The 20,385-nt window shown below is 41.1% G+C and overlaps 1 protein-coding gene across 2 annotated transcripts in view; it reads right to left on the minus strand.

Moving 5' to 3' along the window:
- Positions 1-20,385, minus strand: part of LOC134855621 (calpain-B-like) — a 51,348-nt gene that overhangs the window by 14,338 nt on the left and 16,625 nt on the right. For both annotated transcript variants that reach the window (XM_063872162.1, XM_063872163.1), the window contains exon 9: positions 13,608-13,746. In XM_063872162.1, coding sequence (XP_063728232.1) covers positions 13,608-13,746 — 139 coding nt within the window. The remainder of the gene's footprint in view (positions 1-13,607; positions 13,747-20,385) is intronic.

Genomic DNA, 20,385 nt, shown 5'->3' on the forward strand with positions numbered 1-20,385 from the left:
CAGAACGAAGATGTTACAATTGCGATCAGCCAAACTTCACTCCAGAACACCGACAGCGATGCCCAGCAAGAGCCGCCGTCACATGCAACTTTTGCAAAAAGGTCGGGCACTTTGAGAGAACTTGTCGGGGAAAACGACAGTCACGGAGGGGACACAGCCAGTTGGATTAATCCAAGGGGATGAGCCATTTGATGAAGAGGATATTCCCTCGGATGACGTTGGGTCACAAGTTGCGGCCAATTCAGTAGGTTTTGTTAAACGAGAACACCACAGTTGGTCATCGGAGAGTTCAGACGACTACATGGTTATGGCCATTAGACGTAAGAAAGAGACACTATTGAAAGTTGCCGGACCTAAAATATATCTTAATGGACACCCAATGAACATCTGGATCGACAGTGGATCGCTAATTTCCATATTAACACTGGATGACTTGAGGAAAACAGTGGGACGAGCGGGAATCAATTTGAAACAAGATGACATTGAAGACGACGAATTTTGGGACTACAGCAACAATCGGATCAAAATGTTAGGACGAATGTAGCTTGAATTGGCGTCCAACGGCTGGAAGACGAAAGCAGAAGTCCGAGTTATTGGAGGGACCAGACCATCAATCGTGGGACGTGACTTGATGGGGAAACTCGGACTCCATTTGATGCATGGGGGCAGTGATGAACATCTAGGGGACGGAAGACAGTTCATGTGAGAAGGAGTACGTTGGAGAATCGGAGGATGAGAAGAGAAATTTTTCAAAAATCTTGTACCAGTGCAGCAGAAGGGACGGAGAGTGCCGGTAACGCTCCAAGAAAAGGTGGACAAAAAGATTGATAAGCTACTAACTCAGGGACATATAGAAAAGTTGAAAGAATGTTCGGATCGATATTTTGCTTCTCCGATCGTCATCACCGTAAAAAAAGACGGGTCCGTGAAATTAGCGTTGGAATCTCGAGAACTTAATAAACAAGTTCATAAAAACAAATACCAAATGCCAAACATAGAAGAAATTGTAGAGATACAATAGGACAACTTATTTCCTAGAAAAAACAAGGGGAAGTGTATTTTACCACAATGGATCTAACGTACGCGTATGGGCAGCTACCACTTAGTGAGGAAACAAGCGTACATTGCAATTTTTCTTTGGTGGGCGGACGATCGACAGGAACATACCGATTTCGAACAGGATTTTACGGTTTAACGTGCATCGGGTGATGGACTCAATTTTGAACGAATACCCACAAGCGAACGCGTTTATTGATGATATTTTGGTAACAACCAAGGGAACGGAAGTGGAACACATCTGCTCGGTTGAAAAGATACCCAGGAAATTAAATCGCAAAAACATCTCGTTAAAATTACCAAAATGCGAGTTTGCGAAACGAGAATGTGAGTGGCTCGGTCATCGTATAACTGAAACGGGGGTAACGCCTCTTAAACATAAGACATCGCCAATTGACGCATTAACGAATCCTAAAATAGTTACTCAACTGAAATCATTTATGGGCTCAATTCACAGCCTGCATAAATATTTACCAGCTATAGCTGAAATGCCAGCTCCCTTAAGGCCACTTCTCAGCAAGAAGAATGAATATAACTGGACCACGGAATGTGAAAATGCCTTTCAAAGCATTAAATTGGGGGTCGCAAACATTGTTGAACTAAAACATTTTGAAAGTCATAAAGACATTAGAGTTGTCTGCGATGCAAGCCATAATGGCCTTGGAGCAGTTTTGGAGCAGTTGGGTACAGAAGGGTGGCGCCGAATCTCATTCGCATCGCGGTTCTTAAACGCAGCCGAGAAAAAATATTCCACAAACGAGCTCGAAATGCTGGCAGTGGTATAGGGGGCCGAATATTTCAGAAACTACATTTTGAGAAGATCTTTTGCAGTTATCACGGACCATAAGGCCCTTATTTCATTACTTAACGGGAATACAAAGAAAAACAAAACTCTATTTTCAAGATTGACACGTTGGCTAGACAGACTTATTCCATTTGACTTTGTAATAGAACACGTACCGGGCGCAAAAATCGGACTAGCGGGTTATTTTTCAAGACACCATAGCGAACCTCCTAAACCGATAAGTCAGTATGATAACTTGTTCACCGTTGCAAAAATTGCTTCAATTCGAAAATCCCTTGGTTTTACAAACAATTTAAAATCCCTTGGTGAACGAAATCATCAGGCTAATAAAAGAACTGGTTCTAAACAGTCTAGACAGTTCTCATCCAATCAGAATCGAGCACAGAAAACATGCTTACAATCAACGACGGTTGAGGGCGGAAAGTCATGTGTGAAGACATCGACCAATAGGAAGCGAGCAATTTGCATACTGCCTACGTCAACGAAATCCAAGGGACATTCAGTGTGCTCTATATATCGTTCCCTTGGAAGAAGGTTAAATCAGCCTAAACTAAAGAATTTAAATGAAATGGACGTGTAAATAAAATAACTTCTCAAACTAATTCTCAAACTAACTATCCAAATAGATTACATTCGCAAACCAACTCTCCACTTAGATTAGTTGAAAACCTCCTAAGTAGTGATGAAATAACTGTTATTAACCCAGAGATTGTTGCCATTACGAAGAACACACGAGATTCAAAGATTAACACAGTACTTTCTATTCCTTCGAAGTTTCCGGGCGAGCTTTTTCCTACTGTTAACCCTAATCAGCAAGTTATGTCCATCATTCTGCGTGATTGCAAAGTTCTTAAGAAATCCCAAGCGTTACCAGAACCTTTTAATTTGTAATTTGTTGCCTCTAACATACCAGCGGATGTGAATTTACTACGAGTCAAGGAAACATTGGAGAAGAGGGTTATTTTAAGGGAGGAGCTACTGAAGATTGGAAAATACTGGGCCCAATACGCAAACGACTTGTCACTACGACATGATTGTGTTTGGCTAGACGGACGGCTGGTCATTTCCTTGCCGTTACAAGTCCCAATTGAATCAAGAATACACTAGTACCATCATGGAAAACGGAACATGTTTTAAACAGCTTGTGATGTTTGGTACCCCTACATGTACCGGAGTTTGGCAGCAAAGGTCACGTACTGTCAGCAGTGCACGGACGCGGGTAAGAACCTAAAAACGTTGTTACCCAAGGGAGACGTGGGCAAGGTCCGTGAAACAAGGGAACCAAATGAATGTATACAGTTGGATTTCTGGAGGCCAATAAGCTATTTAAATGAAAGTAAAAAATACGTCTTAGTTGCTACGGACCGTTTTTCGAGGTGGCCATCAGCGATGGTTACTACAACCAAAACTTCAGATAAAGTCTTAAAATTTCTCGATAAGTACATAACTCAGCATGGCGTACCTCGGAAAATCCACGTCGATCAGGGATCATGTTTTACATCCAATAAATTTGAAAGATTCTGTAACAACGAGGACATTGAGTTAGTGTACTCCCCAGTGAATGATCATCGGGGTACGGGTTCAGTGGAGAGAACGATAGGAAGTTTAAAGAATTTTGTCCTCACTTATGCATCTGAAAAAGAGCATAAGTCTCTAGAAGTTATGGTCGATAAAGCATTAGGCGCGTTACGGTTTTCCAAAAAAGCAACGACTAAACTAACACTTTTTAAAGCTCACCACGGCCGGCAGGCGAACACCGTGTTACGAAACCTTACGAAAAAACCGAGCCTTAAAAATCTGAATTGGAAGAACGTCTTAAAACAAAAGTGTTTGTGTTTAGACGAAGGTGACCCTGAAATGAGCTCAATCGAATTTCCACAGCACTCAAACTGGGATGTACGATCGGACTTGACATATGCTCCGGCACTAAGGAAGGCACCGCTCATTCTGGACAGCGACCTGCAGATGGAAATAGGCCAAGGGGAGGCATCGGGGGTTGACCCGAAAATCCAAGGGAGTAGAGACGCAGGCGGCTCCAAAATCCAAGGGAGGGGAGGTGGAGACGACCTTTATCAGCGTACCACCAGCAGGACCCTAAACCGGTATAAACTCTTAAAATCTCATGTAATCTCCGAGTCTAAACATGCACTCAAGCTGAAAAACGGATCTGTTCTTAGGAAAAGTGCAGTGGCAGTGAAGCCAAAGATTATTCCCCCAAAGAAACGGAAGCCGGCCACGCTCAAGGAAATGTTATCGAGTGCAAAGAAGGAGGCAATCGAGAGCCCGAAATCTAAGTGGCCAAGACCCAAACGGCAAGTACCTGTAGCCACATTTCAGTCGGACAGTTGAGATAGCGAAGATTACCGGCCACTCAAAATTACCGGCTGTTATGTGTTGACCTCTAGTTCAGTGTCTTATTTATGCGAACTAGAAATCAGTTGAATTAACACTTAACAGGAACGGTTTAACTATCCCTTGTTATGGCCCGGTCAACAGATGGTGGGGGAAAAAACCCCCTTGGAATTGTGGCATTCTGGCCTCCGAATCAGGCGGAACCACAACTCTTATGGGAGCATTGGAAGCAGAGATTTCATTGGGCAATGGTGGCGAAACATGGATTAGTTGCGTCGCAATTTTATTTCCGTCAACATTAACTGAAGCGCAGATCAATGACCTGGGAGAAATTGGTGGCAAACCAAGGGAAGAAGGTGAACGTACATTGATATCGAATCTGTACTTCTGTTTGGGACACGAGGGACAGCGGGCCTTGCATAATCAGCATCCACACTTGAATATGGAAACAATACGATACCCGAGATTTTTGGATACCTGTGTGGCCCTTTTCCAAAAGGAGCGAAATGAGACGTATGAGATGCACCAGATGTTGTCCAGGAAACAAAAGGAGGGAGAAAGTTTGGAATCGTTCTATGCAGAACTCAGCGGAATGGCGGCGAGATGCAATTTGGGTACCCAAGAGCGGAAAATGGTGAGAGACATATTTATATTCAATATGAGGAACAGAGACGCGCAGAACGAGCTGTGTCGGTAAACTAAGACTCCGGAGGAAGCATTAAGAATCGCAATGTCGTATGAAAGAGGAGACAAGTACGCCAAGACCTACAAGGGCGTCGCATCTGGCTCCACGGGAACGGCCTATCCATCGCCAGGGGGTTCTTTGCAGATCAAAACCGAACCAATCAGCAATATTCGTGGATCCAGGGGACGAGGAATGCCAAGGGGATGGGGCCAATACCCAAATCGGGGGGGGGGTCGAACACAAGAGCGAATGACAGAACGGAGATGTTACAATTGCGATCAGCCAAACTTCACTCCAGAACACCGATAGCGATGCCCAGCAAGAGCCGCCGTCACATGCAACTTTTGCAAAAAGGTCGGGCACTTTGAGAGAACTTGTCGGGGAAAACGACAGTCACGGAGGGGACACAGCCAGTTGGATTAATCCAAGGGGATGAGCCATTTGATGAAGAGGATATTCCCTCGGATGACGTTGGGTCACAAGTTGCGGCCAATTCAGTAGGTTTTGTTAAACGAGAACACTACAGTTGGTCATCGGAGAGTTCAGACGACTACATGGTTATGGCCATTAGACGTAAGAAAGAGACACTATTGAAAGTTGCCGGACCTAAAATATATCTTAATGGACACCCAATGAACATCTGGATCGACAGTGGATCGCTAATTTCCATATTAACACTGGATGACTTGAGGAAAACAGTGGGACGAGCGGGAATCAATTTGAAACAAGATGACATTGAAGACGACGAATTTTGGGACTACAGCAACAATCGGATCAAAATGTTAGGACGAATGTAGCTTGAATTGGCGTCCAACGGCTGGAAGACGAAAGCAGAAGTCCGAGTTATTGGAGGGACCAGACCATCAATCGTGGGACGTGACTTGATGGGGAAACTCGGACTCCATTTGATGCATGGGGGCAGTGATGAACATCTAGGGGACGGAAGACAGTTCATGTGAGAAGGAGTACGTTGGAGAATCGGAGGATGAGAAGAGGAATTTTTCAAAAATCTTGTACCAGTGCAGCAGAAGGGACGGAGAGTGCCGGTAACGCTCCAAGAAAAGGTGGACAAAAAGATTGATAAGCTACTAACTCAGGGACATATAGAAAAGTTGAAAGAATGTTCGGATCGATATTTTGCTTCTCCGATCGTCATCACCGTAAAAAAAGACGGGTCCGTGAAATTAGCGTTGGAATCTCGAGAACTTAATAAACAAGTTCATAAAAACAAATACCAAATGCCAAACATAGAAGAAATTGTAGAGATACAATAGGACAACTTATTTCCGAGAAAAAACAAGGGGAAGTGTATTTTACCACAATGGATCTAACGTACGCGTATGGGCAACTACCACTTAGTGAGGAAACAAGCGTACATTGCAATTTTTCTTTGGTGGGCGGACGATCGACAGGAACTTACCGATTTCGAACAGGATTTTACGGTTTAACGTGCATCGGGTGATGGACTCAATTTTGAACGAATACCCACAAGCGAACGCGTTTATTGATGATATTTTGGTAACAACCAAGGGAACGGAAGTGGAACACATCTGCTCGGTTGAAAAGATACCCAGGAAATTAAATCGCAAAAACATCTCGTTAAAATTACCAAAATGCGAGTTTGCGAAACGAGAATGTGAGTGGCTCGGTCATCGTATAACTGAAACGGGGGTAACGCCTCTTAAACATAAGACATCGCCAATTGACGCATTAACGAATCCTAAAATAGTTACTCAATTGAAATCATTTATGGGCTCAATTCACAGCCTGCATAAATATTTACCAGCTATAGCTGAAATGCCAGCTCCCTTAAGGCCACTTCTCAGCAAGAAGAATGAATATAACTGGACCACGGAATGTGAAAATGCCTTTCAAAGCATTAAATTGGGGGTCGCAAACATTGTTGAACTAAAACATTTTGATATTCATAAAGACATTAGAGTTGTCTGCGATGCAAGCCATAATGGCCTTGGAGCAGTTTTGGAGCAGTTGGGTACAGAAGGGTGGCGCCGAATCTCATTCGCATCGCGGTTCTTAAACGCAGCCGAGAAAAAATATTCCACAAACGAGCTCGAAATGCTGGCAGTGGTATAGGGGGCCGAATATTTCAGAAACTACATTTTGAGAAGATCTTTTGCAGTTATCACGGACCATAAGGCCCTTTTTTCATTACTTAACGGGAATACGAAGAAAAACAAAACTCTATTTTCAAGATTGACACGTTGGCTAGACAGACTTATTCCATTTGATTTTGTAATAGAACACAAACCGGGCGCAAAAATCGGACTAGCGGGTTATTTTTCAAGACACCATAGCGAACCTCCTAAACCGATAAGTCAGTATGATAACTTGTTCATCGTTGCAAAAATTGCTTCAATTCGAAAATCCCTTGGTTTTACAAACAATTTAAAATCCCTTGGTGAATGAAATCATCAGGCTAATAAAAGAACTGGTTCTAAACAGTCTAGACAGTTCTCATCCAATCAGAATCGAGCACAGAAAGCATGCTTACAATCAACGACGGTTGAGGGCGGAAAGTCATGTGTGAAGACATCGACCAATAGGAAGCGAGCAATTTGCATACTGCCTACGTCAACGAAATCCAAGGGACATTCAGTGTGCTCTATATATCGTTCCCTTGGAAGAAGGTTAAATCAGCCTAAACTAAAGAATTTAAATAAAATGGACGTGTAAATAAAGTAACTTCTCAAACTAATTCTCAAACTAACTCTCCAAATAGATTACATTCGCAAACCAACTCTCCACTTAGATTAGTTGAAAACCTCCTAAGTAGTGATGAAATAACTGTTATTAACCCAGAGATTGTTGCCATTACGAAGAACACACGAGATTCAAAGATTAACACAGTACTTTCTATTCCTTCGAAGTTTCCGGGCGAGCTTTTTCCTACTGTTAACCCTAATCAGCAAGTTATGTCCATCATTCTGCGTGATTGCAAAGTTCTTAAGAAATCCCAAGCGTTACCAGAACCTTTTAATTTGTAATTTGTTGCCTCTAACATACCAGCGGATGTGAATTTACTACGAGTCAAGGAAACATTGGAGAAGAGGGTTATTTTAAGGGAGGAGCTACTGAAGATTGGAAAATACTGGGCCCAATACGCAAACGACTTGTCACTACGACATGATTGTGTTTGGCTAGACGGACGGCTGGTCATTTCCTTGCCGTTACAAGTCCCAATTGAATCAAGAATACACTAGTATCATCATGGAAAACGGAACATGTTTTAAACAGCTTGTGATGTTTGGTACCCCTACATGTACCGGAGTTTGGCAGCAAAGGCCACGTACTGTCAGCAGTGCACGGACGCGGGTAAGAACCTAAAAACGTTGTTACCCAAGGGAGACGTGGGCAAGGTCCGTGAAACAAGGGAACCAAATGAATGTATACAGTTGGATTTCTGGAGGCCAATAAGCTATTTAAATGAAAGTAAAAAATACGTCTTAGTTGCTACGGACCGTTTTTCGAGGTGGCCATCAGCGATGGTTACTACAAGCAATAATTCAGATAAAGTCTTAAAATTTCTCGATAAGTACATAACTCAGCATGGCGTACCTCGGAAAATCCACGTCGATCAGGGATCATGTTTTACATCCAATAAATTTGAAAGATTCTGTAACAACGAGGACATTGAGTTAGTGTACTCCCCAGTGAATGATCATCGGGGTACGGGTTCAGTGGAGAGAACGATAGGAAGTTTAAAGAATTTTGTCCTCACTTATGCATCTGAAAAAGAGCATAAGTCTCTAGAAGTTATGGTCGATAAAGCATTAGGCGCGTTACGGTTTTCCAAAAAAGCAACGACTAAACTAACACTTTTTGAAGCTCACCACGGCCGGCAGGCGAACACCGTGTTACGAAACCTTACGAAAAAACCGAGCCTTAAAAATCTGAATTGGAAGAACGTCTTAAAACAAAAGTGTTTGTGTTTAGACGAAGGTGACCCTGAAATGAGCTCAATCGAATTTCCACAGCACTCAAACTGGGATGTACGATCGGACGTGACATATGCTCCGGCACTAAGGAAGGCACCGCTCATTCTGGACAGCGACCTGCAGATGGAAATAGGCCAAGGGGAGGCATCGGGGGTTGACCCGAAAATCCAAGGGAGTAGAGACGCAGGCGGCTCCAAAATCCAAGGGAGGGGAGGTGGAGACGACCTTTATCAGCGTACCACCAGCAGGACCCTAAACCGGTATAAACTCTTAAAATCTCATGTAATCTCCGAGTCTAAACATGCACTCAAGCTGAAAAACGGATCTGTTCTTAGGAAAAGTGCAGTGGCAGTGAAGCCAAAGATTATTCCCCCAAAGAAACGGAAGCCGGCCACGCTCAAGGAAATGTTATCGAGTGCAAAGAAGGAGGCAATCGAGAGCCCGAAATCTAAGTGGCCAAGACCCAAACGGCAAGTACCTGTAGCCACATTTCAGTCGGACAGTTGAGATAGCGAAGATTACCGGCCACTCAAAATTACACCAGCTCGGCTACCAGTTGAAGTTATGGCGAGACAAGAGGCGATTGCGGCGGGACAAGGCCCAAGTAGTAAAACTTTAATAGTAGAACATGAAGCAGGTACAAGGGCGAAGCCTAAAGCAACGAACACTAAACAAGCGAAACGAGGGAAGGGGAGTCAGGACAGACCGACCTTAGTTGCCAGAGAATGCCTTGCGAATAGTAGTCAGGAAGAAGAATCGGGCAGTCAAAGTGAAAGCTCGGGAACAAGAAAGAGTACCAGAAGAAGGAAGCCAGTAGATAAAATGGGAGGAATCATGATAGACATTATCCAAGGGGCGGAAAAGAAAGGAAAACATCCAGGGGAAGGAAACAAGTGAACTTTAAACTTAAACTCTTTCAAAACTCTTTACCCAGGGAGAGGGATGGCCATAAGCTTAAAACTCAAAGTTTGTTGTTGATATGTTAGTGCGGCGGCAGGTGTTAATTACTATATTAAATTTAATTACTATGTATTTAAATTTTACATCTGTACGGAAATGTGAGGGGCTACATATTTACATGTCAATCAATTTAGTTGCTATTCATTTATTAGTTATCTCTGAGAGTTCTCATATTATAATTAAGTGTGATTTGGTACCTGCCTGTCAATCAGTCTAGATCTGTCTAGCTGTTATGTGTTGACCTATCCCTTGGTTTTACTATCCTCAACGGTTTTACTATCCCTTGTTAAGTATTTGACGAAGATGTTTCATTTCGCATTGAAGTATAACAGTGTATCTGTTACATCATGTTGAACATATGATTTCGAATATGCGATGGACTCAACGCGCAATGGAATTCGCAGCAAATGGATTGTCGCATCCTTCTTGCACTGAGGGTAGTAGCAGATTTACGGAACTCGCGCCCCTCCCTTCCTTAGGGATTCAACCCCCTGTTTATTTTGCTACTTTTTGACTCCTGTGGTACTTTTTTAAGACCTCTGTTTTGGCTGGCTGACCCTAAAAGTTTCGAAAAGGCTTGCTGACCCTGAGCGTTTTCTAATTTATACTATTTTCGAGGAGTCAAAACTGTCGAGAAAAGTCCTAAAACGCCTTTTTTTTGGCCTGTTGATTTTTAGAAATTTTTGAAAAGGCCGAAACAGGTTCTTTTTAGTGATTTGGGAGAGCTCGAAAAATCAAAGGGTTTCTCGAAACACATGTTTTGAAATATACCTATAAGCAAAGCCTCGAATTCACAATTTTTTAAATTCCACGCATGTAAATTGAATTCTAGCCATTATTCTAGGCTACCAGTGTTCGTTTGATTGCTCACTTAACTTGTAGGTACGCTAAACAAAAAAACTGAGATCACTGAGTCTGATTTCATATCCTTAAGTTATTATAATCGCAGACAGATTACTGCTCGATAACTCCATATATGTCCCTTGATATGTCCTGTAATTTGTCTTCAACTCGGCAACTTGTTGATCCGGCTTTTGAAGAAAGTGACGCAAAATTTGTTTTGACTGATACGAGCAGTCTTGTTTTGACTTTATAAGTTCACATAGACTACAAACATTAATATCGGCGAAACTTTCCAAAAGTAAAAACAAGACTGCTCGTATCAGTCAAAACAGATATTCCGTCACTAAAGCGATAGAGATGTATACAATCAGTAGCTTATGGCATAAGGATTAAATTGGAAGACAAATTTTGAGACAGACCATTTAAGAGTGAACCTGCTGCCATATCCCGAGATTGTTTTAATCCAATTTATTCCCGAAATCAATTGATCTGTGGTGAAGTAATCTGAGACTAAAACAACGTTGTGAAGTTTTGAATCATAGCTCAATGGACACAATAGACCGTGGTTGAAGGAAAAGAATGCCAGAAAGCAGGAGAGGATCTAGGATTTTCTCATGGAGGGGAGGGGGAAAGGTTTTTGAACAAATTTCCGATCTTTTTTTCAATTTTTTGACATTTTTTTCTCTTTTTTTTTTACAAAATTGGTTGACCAAATTGGTTTTCCAGGCATCCCAGAACGCTATAACGACCCTATTTTGACCAAAAAGTTTAGCGCAGCAGTCAAAATTTTGAAAAAAAAAAACGTCTAAAATACGTTTTTGTGCAAATTGCGTTATTTCTGTCTCCTCTAGTAGGTCAGGAATGGTTAACTTGTAAAGACAATGCATCTTACAAATGTCTATCAAGATCTTGCACAATAGCTTCCTTTCATGATAGCTTTTTTCCAGCAAAAATTTTAGAGATAAGGTTTTTTTGTGGGAAAAATAGCTTCTGTGGAAGAAAAAGGCATTACAAGCAGGGGCGGATTTAAGGGCGAGGGTTGGGGGAGGGGGGCTAACTCAGGGATTCAACGCCCTGCCAACTCAAAAGGTTCCCTTTTGTACTATTTTGAGATATCCATTTTTGGTGACGTACGCTAATTTTTTTCTGAAGGAGCCTTCGGCGCCGATATATACTAAATTTTAAGGGGGAGCGCGCGCCGGAAAAAAAACGCAATTTTTTGCTCGAAATTAGTCTAAAAAGTGACTAAAAGCGCCTTATCGGCGTGTTTTTTTCAAACATTGCCTGCAGCGCAGAAAAATTTAATATTTTTTTTGCCAAAACAGGGTCTGTTTAGTGCTTTGAGAGAGCTTGGAAAATCATCTTGTTCGACCTAAAAATTAGTGTCTCAAATTTTTTGAACTTTTTTTAAACCCGCCCCTCTTCGGGAAAATCCTAGATCTGCCCGTGATTACAAGTAACGTTTAAGTTTTTGAATATGTTAAAAAAAGAAAAAAGAATAAATTATATACGCAAAGCAGAACGCGAATAATTATCATCATTACGAGGCCAAACTGTGCACTGGATAGGCGCACAATTTTGTGTCTGTATGTTACTAGACTCCAGAGAAAAGTCCTTAATAAGTTCAAAAATGTAAGTGGATTCCAACTTACAAAAATTCGGTGGATTCCGCGTACACATACCTCAAGCGTAAACTTTGCCGGCACATTGATTTTGTTGCGGATTTCGCAACGAGCGAGTATAGGTAGTTGTTCCGGATTCCACAAAAGGCAAGCGGATTCCGCAAATATAAGTGATTTTTGCTTACAATTTGCGGATTCCGCTTACAATTTGCGGAATCCACTTACAGTTGCGGATTCCGCGACAACTTAAGTTTACTAAACACTTAAATTATTATTTGCACATGGATTCCACAAACTGGTTCCGGATTCCACACATTTTATTGCGGATAAAAAGAAAAGTTGCCAGTTTTTGGAGCAATTTTGAGTAAGATAATGTTATAGTCATTTGTCCGTGGAATCCAAAACAGCAGACAAGATCAAAGAAAAATAGCAATGTTGTGGAATTCGCGACAAATCTAATTTTTGCCTGTTGCGGAATCCGCTTACAATTCAGAAAATGCACAGTTTGGTCTTGTAATGATCGTTTTTTTTATTAGTATCTCAGTTTTTTTTAGAATCTAAGTATCTAAAAAAGATCGCAAGCTAATTGGCTAAATGGATCAAAAATATGGCATAATTATATCCAATTTTTTTCAACCGCTAGAAATGCGACACTAGACGAGTTATGCCAAAAAAAAACTAGAAAATCGGATTTCGAACATTTTGTTTCGAAATGTACAAATTATAGCCACAATCTGAAACTTTCTACATTATAAAAGCTACAATTTGTGAATGAATATGGTTTTTTTCTGACCTTACTCGTAAAACTTTAACTTTAACTTAAAAGCCTTTGTGACTTTACTCAAATAGGATCTTTATAGTCTGTTTCTGGCTGTCAGAAAAAACTTGTACGAAAATTATTAAATTGGTTATTCTGTGAAAAACATTCAATCAGTGAAACTAATATTATCACTAAGCTTAGGTTTGGTAGTCCAGCAGTTTCAAAAGATTTTTAATAGGACCCTTTGTGGTTTTCAAGCATCTTCGAGCACATTCGAAAGCTAAATTGACAAACTATTTGCTTGCCGAAACATCCTGCGACGCTTTCAAAGTTTTGCATAAGACAGAAAGACCTTGTCGGAGAATATTGTCGGGCAAAACTGTGTTTGATTGCTTTAAATTTTCTGGGGGCGTGCAGAAAGTGTTATGGTTATTCAGGCATAAATTACTGAAAGAGATTACCTTTAGACTTCCAAGTCCTTTTAGAGTGTCGCAAAATAGTAAAAACGACAATTCCTTAAGTACACCCCCCTCAATCGTCTAATGCGTAATAGTATAGAATGACTGACCCTTATTGTTCCTGCACCCCCCTGCAGTTGAGCCTTTGATCCATGCCTTGTGCTCCACTGTGGTGACCCACTTCTTCTTGGCCAGTTCAGCCGCAGACTCCCCCGTCACTGCATCCGGGCTCATGTTGCAGATCTCAATCTGGACAGAACAACCAGACGGCACAAAGTTATAATCAGATAAATTATATATTATTATAAATTATATGTTATATATGATCAAAATTATTATATAAAATTATAATAATTATAGAAAAGATCTGTAGAAAAAGCTGTGCAACTTTTGAGTCTTTTTCTGTTACACGTCCGAAAATATCAAAATGTTGATTGAGCTTCTGTTTTTATTGAAAACGCTGGGATGAACCGTAGAACCGATTTCAGCATCGACTGTATCATCCCCCTGTTAAAGTCGTATCTGTATAAGATCAAAAAGGTTGTTGATAAGTTGTATTGTAGACAAACTGTTAGGCATCAAATCGAAATCTTACTGCACTCTTTTATTTCAGATCCCATCGGACATTAGAGATCGCAAGGTCACGACAGCAGGCCCCCAGACAGAAAGAACAAGTTGATAGCACTTACATAAACTCAAACTGGTTTCTATCTCGAACAAATGATAGCACTTACATAAACTCAAAACTGGTACCTATCTCATTCGGGCAACCACAAATAAATTTTAGAGCGTAGATATATAATTTATCAACTCACTGTTACTTTTTCTATTGGATCATGGTACTAGTTAAGTTTTAGTTTACATTGAGTTTTCAGGCATACCTGCCAAACCTCTCTTAAGGTTTTCTTTCTCCTTTTTTTTCAGTGGTGCAGTACTCCACTATACGTTGTTTCGTCGATCATCTCGCGTTCTCCATGTCGACCCGATCCTTCTCGGCTCTGCGCTTATACTTTGTGGGTTCACTTGGGCCCGGGTACTATGTACATTTCTACTCGGTCCTGGGGTGCACGCATCGCTTCTATTCTCAATTAGGCTTTCTTCGGCCGCCGATCTAAAAGAAACACCACTCCGCCTTAGTAACGAACCTCTTTTCATCTGCACCGTATGCTTAGTCAATTTTTCAATTATTAATGGCAAACGTTTATACCTTCTTGGGTCCTTTGGATCCGTTTTTCCAGTCCTTTGGTTAACGGTCGTTGAGCTGGTCTTGTGCTTTTTGAGCCATCTTAGAGCTTTAGGTGATCTTATTTCCTTGGGGTCAACTACTTCCTGAGCCTTGGGATCCGCTACCACCTCGTTATCCTAAAATATTAGAGCTTTCCTATTTTGTGGAGCGTACACCAAATCGCTTCTCTTCTCCCAATCTAGGGTGAGTTCTACTTCCGGGAGATTTCCCGCCTTGTCTAAACAAGATAACTTTTGATTAACAACATTGTTCCAATTCAAGTTTTTCAATGACGGTTTTTTCGTTAAACTTCGCAGAACCGTATTTGCTTCTCGTCCATGGTAGGCTTCAAAAGGCGTTAATTGCGTTAATTTAGTTTTAGAGTGTGGCACGAAAGGTAACGCGCTGAGCGCACGGGATATCATTGCTCCAAACTTGTAGTTCTTATTTTCTTGAAGATAAGTTAACACGTAGTTTTTTATCGATTATCGACCCAATAGTTCGTTCGACCATTCCTGTCGCGCGATGATTCCTAACCGGAGATTTAATAAGTTCTATACCTTCGTAGTTACAGAAGTTTTGAATTTCATTTGAGAAAAACCCAGTAGCCTGATCCATATGCAATTTCCTTGCGTGTCCATGAGTATTTATGTACTTCCTTAGGAACTACAATACATTTTTGGATTTGTTGCTTGAACAAACATACGCCGGCGGCCAATGCAAGAAAGTATCTACTGCTACAAGTATATACTTTTTGCCACCCCCTTACATAATTTACTGGCCCCCAGAAATCTAATTGGACTAAATCATTCGGTTCCTTAGCCCGTGATGGTTATAGTGTAGACGATTTAGTATTGCTGATGACAGATCCTTCGGTATTGCTAACCGGCCGTCCATCCACAGGCAATTCTCACGTACTGCAAAATCGTTGTAGTGTTGGGCGTAGTATTGTCCTAGTCGTGTTATTATCTCCTTTGCTCGTGGGTTTTTGTCTCTGATGTTATCCCTGATGGTCTTCATAATTGGGTCTTTTTCAATGTTTGCTTCTATCATTTTTAAACTCAAAACTTCCGGGTGTTCAATCTTTTTCACTATTTTACTGTCTGATGGCACTATAGAATAGATCCATTTGTCGTTCTGTACAAGTGGGTAGGATAAACCGGGGAACTGGTGTGGGAAAGAGATGATCGTATTTAATTTTATAGAATTAGTCTGTTTTATATCAAGTTTTTCGGGTGGTATCATTTCAATATCGGAATCCGAACTAACACTAGTAGGTTGATTTAAGCGGTTCAGTACAATGTTTAGGTTCACATTTCCAGAATTAGTCGATGTGTTGACGATGGCCGAAGTTGGAGGATCATTTTTTTCGCGCAAATTACTCATGTTTTTATCGTTTAAGTTACTCAAATTATTCAGAGTCAAGGTTTTGCTACTGTAATTTTTTAAAGTAAATTGCTTGTCACTGTAATTTTGTAAGATGGAAGGCTTGCAACTGTAACTTTTCAACGTAGGAGGCTTGCTATTGTAATTATTCGAAATGAAAGGATTGCGATTGTAATTAAGCAAAATTGAAGGCTTGCAACTGTAATTTAAGCAATGAGAACAACGTCTGAACCTCTTTCTTCGGTATTTGCATATTTCCGCCGGTATGCAAATATCTCGACGCTGATTGGTTAACCGCCGATTGCATGTAAACACGCCCTCTATTGAGCGTTCGTGCTCACGGTGAATATTTGCATATTCATCTTTTCTTTCATTCTCATTGGATGGAACTGATTTCGTTGTGTCGAAACATGACTGTTCGCCCCTACCGTTGGTTGGTTTTGGCTTAGTTTTATTCACTTTCTGACCCCTAGTTTATCATTCTTATGTTCGCTACTGTAAAATTTTCATCGTAATGACTTGTCTCGGGTGCCTCTGCGGACGGAAACCGAGACAAATAGTCAGCCATCCCCATTTTCGACCCTTGTCTATGTTCAACTTTAAAGTCGTATGTCACAAGTCGATCATACCATCGAGTTAATCGACTGAAGAACGTTTTATTTCCTTTCGGTGACGAATTCAACAATGTAAGTAGCGCTTTATGATCAGATATGACTGAAATACCGGCCGTATATATAATTTCGAAAATGTTCTGTGGCCCACACTACCGCGAGTAATTCTAATTCATTCGTAGAGTTTTTTTTCTCAGCCGGATTAAGGTAACGGGATGTAAACGAAATCGGATGCCACCCGGATGCGCAATACTGTTCTAACACGGCCCCTAAGCCATCGTGACTAGCGTCACAAATAATTCTAGTTTCACGGTGAATGTCGAAATGTCGTAATTCGACCATATTTTCCACCAGCGATTTTAATTGTTGAAACGCATTTTCGCAAACAGGCGCCCAGACAAAATCGTTAATTTGACTCAGTAGTGGCCTTAAAGGTGCGCTTATTTCTGCGAGTTGGGTAAAAATTTGTGTAAACTGTGTAGTGAATCCATTAAAGATTTCAATTGCTTTCGAGATTTTGGAGTTTTCAGGTCAACTATTGCTTGTGTTTTTCTTACTAGAGGCGTGATGCCATTTTCCCCAATCCGATATCCGAGCCATTCCCACTCTGTTTTTGCAAATTCACATTTTCGTAATTTTAACGCGACATTGGAGACATCCAGCTTTTTCAATTTCTTTTCCACCAACGCAATGCGTTCGATATTAGTTCCTTTTGAAGCAATTTAATTATCATCTATGAACGGGTCAGCTTGAGGGAATTCCTTAAATAAATTATCAATTACTTTTTGGAATTCCGCCGGCATTGACGTAAGCCCGTAAAATCCGTTTTTAAAACGATAAGTTCCCGTGGATTTCCCACCGACTAGTGAGAAATTGCATTGCTCGCTTGTTTTTTGTTCTAAGGCGGCTTTTCCGTACGCATATGTGAAATCCAACGTTGTAAAATATACATTCCCTGCTTTTTTCTCCGCGATAATCTGACTTACTCCGTCTACTAGTTCGTCAATATTTGGCATTTGGAACGTAATTTTTCTGTACCTGCTTGTTCAATTCTCTTGATTCCAGCGCTAATTTTATACTTCAATCTTTTTTACTGTAAACACGATAGGGGAGACGAAATACTTATCTGAGCACTCTTGTAATTTTACGATATGCCCTTCATTTATCAGCCTATGAACTTCTTTATCCACCTTTTTTTTGTAGACTGATAGGCACCCTGCGCCCTTTTTGTTGTATAGGCCTCAAATTTTTGAAAAATTCAACTCTTACTTTCGCGTTCCGGATCTTCACTATTCTAGTAAATAAATTTGGGTACAATTTAGAGAAGTATGTTTGCAATTCGTCATATTCCTCCTCCTCTTGACTGCTCCCTTCCCCTGTGATTCCCATCATTTTCTTCCCTTGAACTAACTCGAGGCCCAGGGTGCCCATCAGATCGCGCCCCAGAATTTACTGATGATTTCCGGATATCACTGACACTTGTGCTGGTGGTGCCCAGCCGTTTAATGACATCATCACGGCTACCTTCCCCAGTATGTTTATTCGGTTGTTATTGTAATCCAAAAATTCATCTTTTGAAGGCTGTGGTTGAATATTTGCCTTACCTAACGCTGTTTTCAGGTCCGTTATGCTGAAAATCGTCACTGGGGATCCACTATCTATCCACAACCACATCTTCTTTCCTGACACCTCAACCTGAACGCGGGCCCCAGGGATCTTCAGTTCAGTCTCATTCTTCTTCCTTTTTATTGAAATTACCATGTAATCGTCCGATCCTGACGTCATGGATTCATTTTTCCTGCTCCCCTGCTGGTTCACCCACGACACTAGATCTTCATTCAAGTCATTTACGTTCTGCGTACTCTGATGATGCTCATTTTCATCTCTAACCAAGCCGACTCGTCCTCGTCCTCTCCATTGGTTATTACCTCTCCTAATTCCTCGACATGTTCGTTCAAAATCTCCCAATTTTCGGCACGAGTTGCATGTTGCTCCCTTTGCAGGACAACTCGCGATGTGGCTAAAGGTAAATTTTGGTGCGTCGCAATTGTAACACCTACGGTTATTGCCGCTTCCCCCACTACTACTTGATCCTTGGGTGTATTCTCCACGTCCCCCACGTCCTCGAACTCGGAAAAATCCTTGTCCCCTTCTTATGTTATTTACCGGTTCCTGTTTTATTGAAATTGCCGGAGCTGTTGAAACTGGTTTTCCCGGATATGATTTGTATGCGCGCTCGCACGTTCATATGATAAGGCGATCCGGTAGACTTCCTCAGGTAACTTTGTTGATCGTGATAATTCTCGTTGGCAATCCGATTCCCGCATATTCATAATGAAAATATCACGAACATTTTCGGCCGCATTTGCAAAGTCACATCTACCTGCTAAGGCGCTTAGTTCCGCGTGGAATTTTTCGAACGTTTAGTTCTCACGTTGTTTTCGTCCGTAGAAAAGTCCCCGTTTATGAGTTACATTCCGCTCACGTTGGAAAACACTTTGCATCTCATCAAGGACCCGTGGGTACCGTACCGTTTTAATATTAACCGTCGGTTTTCGTGCTTTAAATATCCGTTGCGTCTCGTCTCCGATACAAAGATTTAGATTAGACTTTAACTTCTTTTCCGAATCGAGACGGTTTTTCCCCTTGACTTCTTCAGGCAACGCCGTGATAGCCGCCGCATTTAGAGTATTCGCAAAGTAGAAACCATCGGGATCAATGTCGTATTTTGCTATCATCCCCCAGTGAAATTTAATTATCCACTCCTCCCAGTAAACTGGAGGTTCCCGTGTTCGTGTTTCCCAAAATGCCATTATGTTTAGTGGATTTTCCCCCTCCTTTTTCTCTGCTGACTGCGCCATGTCAAAGTCGTATCTGTATAAGATCAAAAAGGTTGTTGATAAGTTGTATTGTAGACAAACTGTTAGGCATCAAATCGAAATCTTACTGCACTCTTTTATTTCAGATCCCATCGGACATTAGAGATCGCAAGGTCACGACAGCAGGTCCCCAGACAGAAAGAACAAGTTGATAGCACTTACATAAATTCAAACTGGTTTCTATCTCGAACAATTGATAGCACTTACATAAACTCAAACTGATCCCTATCTCACCCCCTAATCGATTTAGGGGGGAAGAAATATGAAATTTTTGCAGGAAAGCTTTAAAAAAGAATGTTATATCAGCTGCATAACAGAACTAACAATCGAAACATAATTTAATTGTCAATTTATCTAATTTGAAGCCCATCAAAATACAGGAGGAAATTGTACAGTTGATCCCAGTTTCAAGTTTACTAGCCCGTGTTGACAAAAATGCTAATCATTCAAATTTCCTAAATGAAAAAATGCTAATCATACAATTTTTAACTTGAGCGGACAGCACAGTTTTTTCATTCTCCTTGTTATTTGCTATGCTCTTAATTTTTGTTGCAAAACTAAACTCTTTTTAGAAGTCTCGATAAAATGCGGTGGAGCCATGTATTGGCTTTACTTTGACAGGTATTGACTTTACCTTGACGTCGTCTCGACACGATTTCACCTCATTTTCAACTTAACTCTAACTAAGTTCGTCACTTAGGTTTCCTGACCAGAAACAGGTATTTAAACAGATAATTAAGCATAGGACTTTAAAATTCAAAGGGTCTTGGAGAAAAACTTCGTTAAA

The sequence above is a fragment of the Symsagittifera roscoffensis genome, chromosome 10 (genome assembly GCF_963678635.1).
Source record: "Symsagittifera roscoffensis chromosome 10, txSymRosc1.1, whole genome shotgun sequence".
Classification (NCBI taxonomy): Eukaryota; Metazoa; Xenacoelomorpha; order Acoela; family Convolutidae; genus Symsagittifera; species Symsagittifera roscoffensis.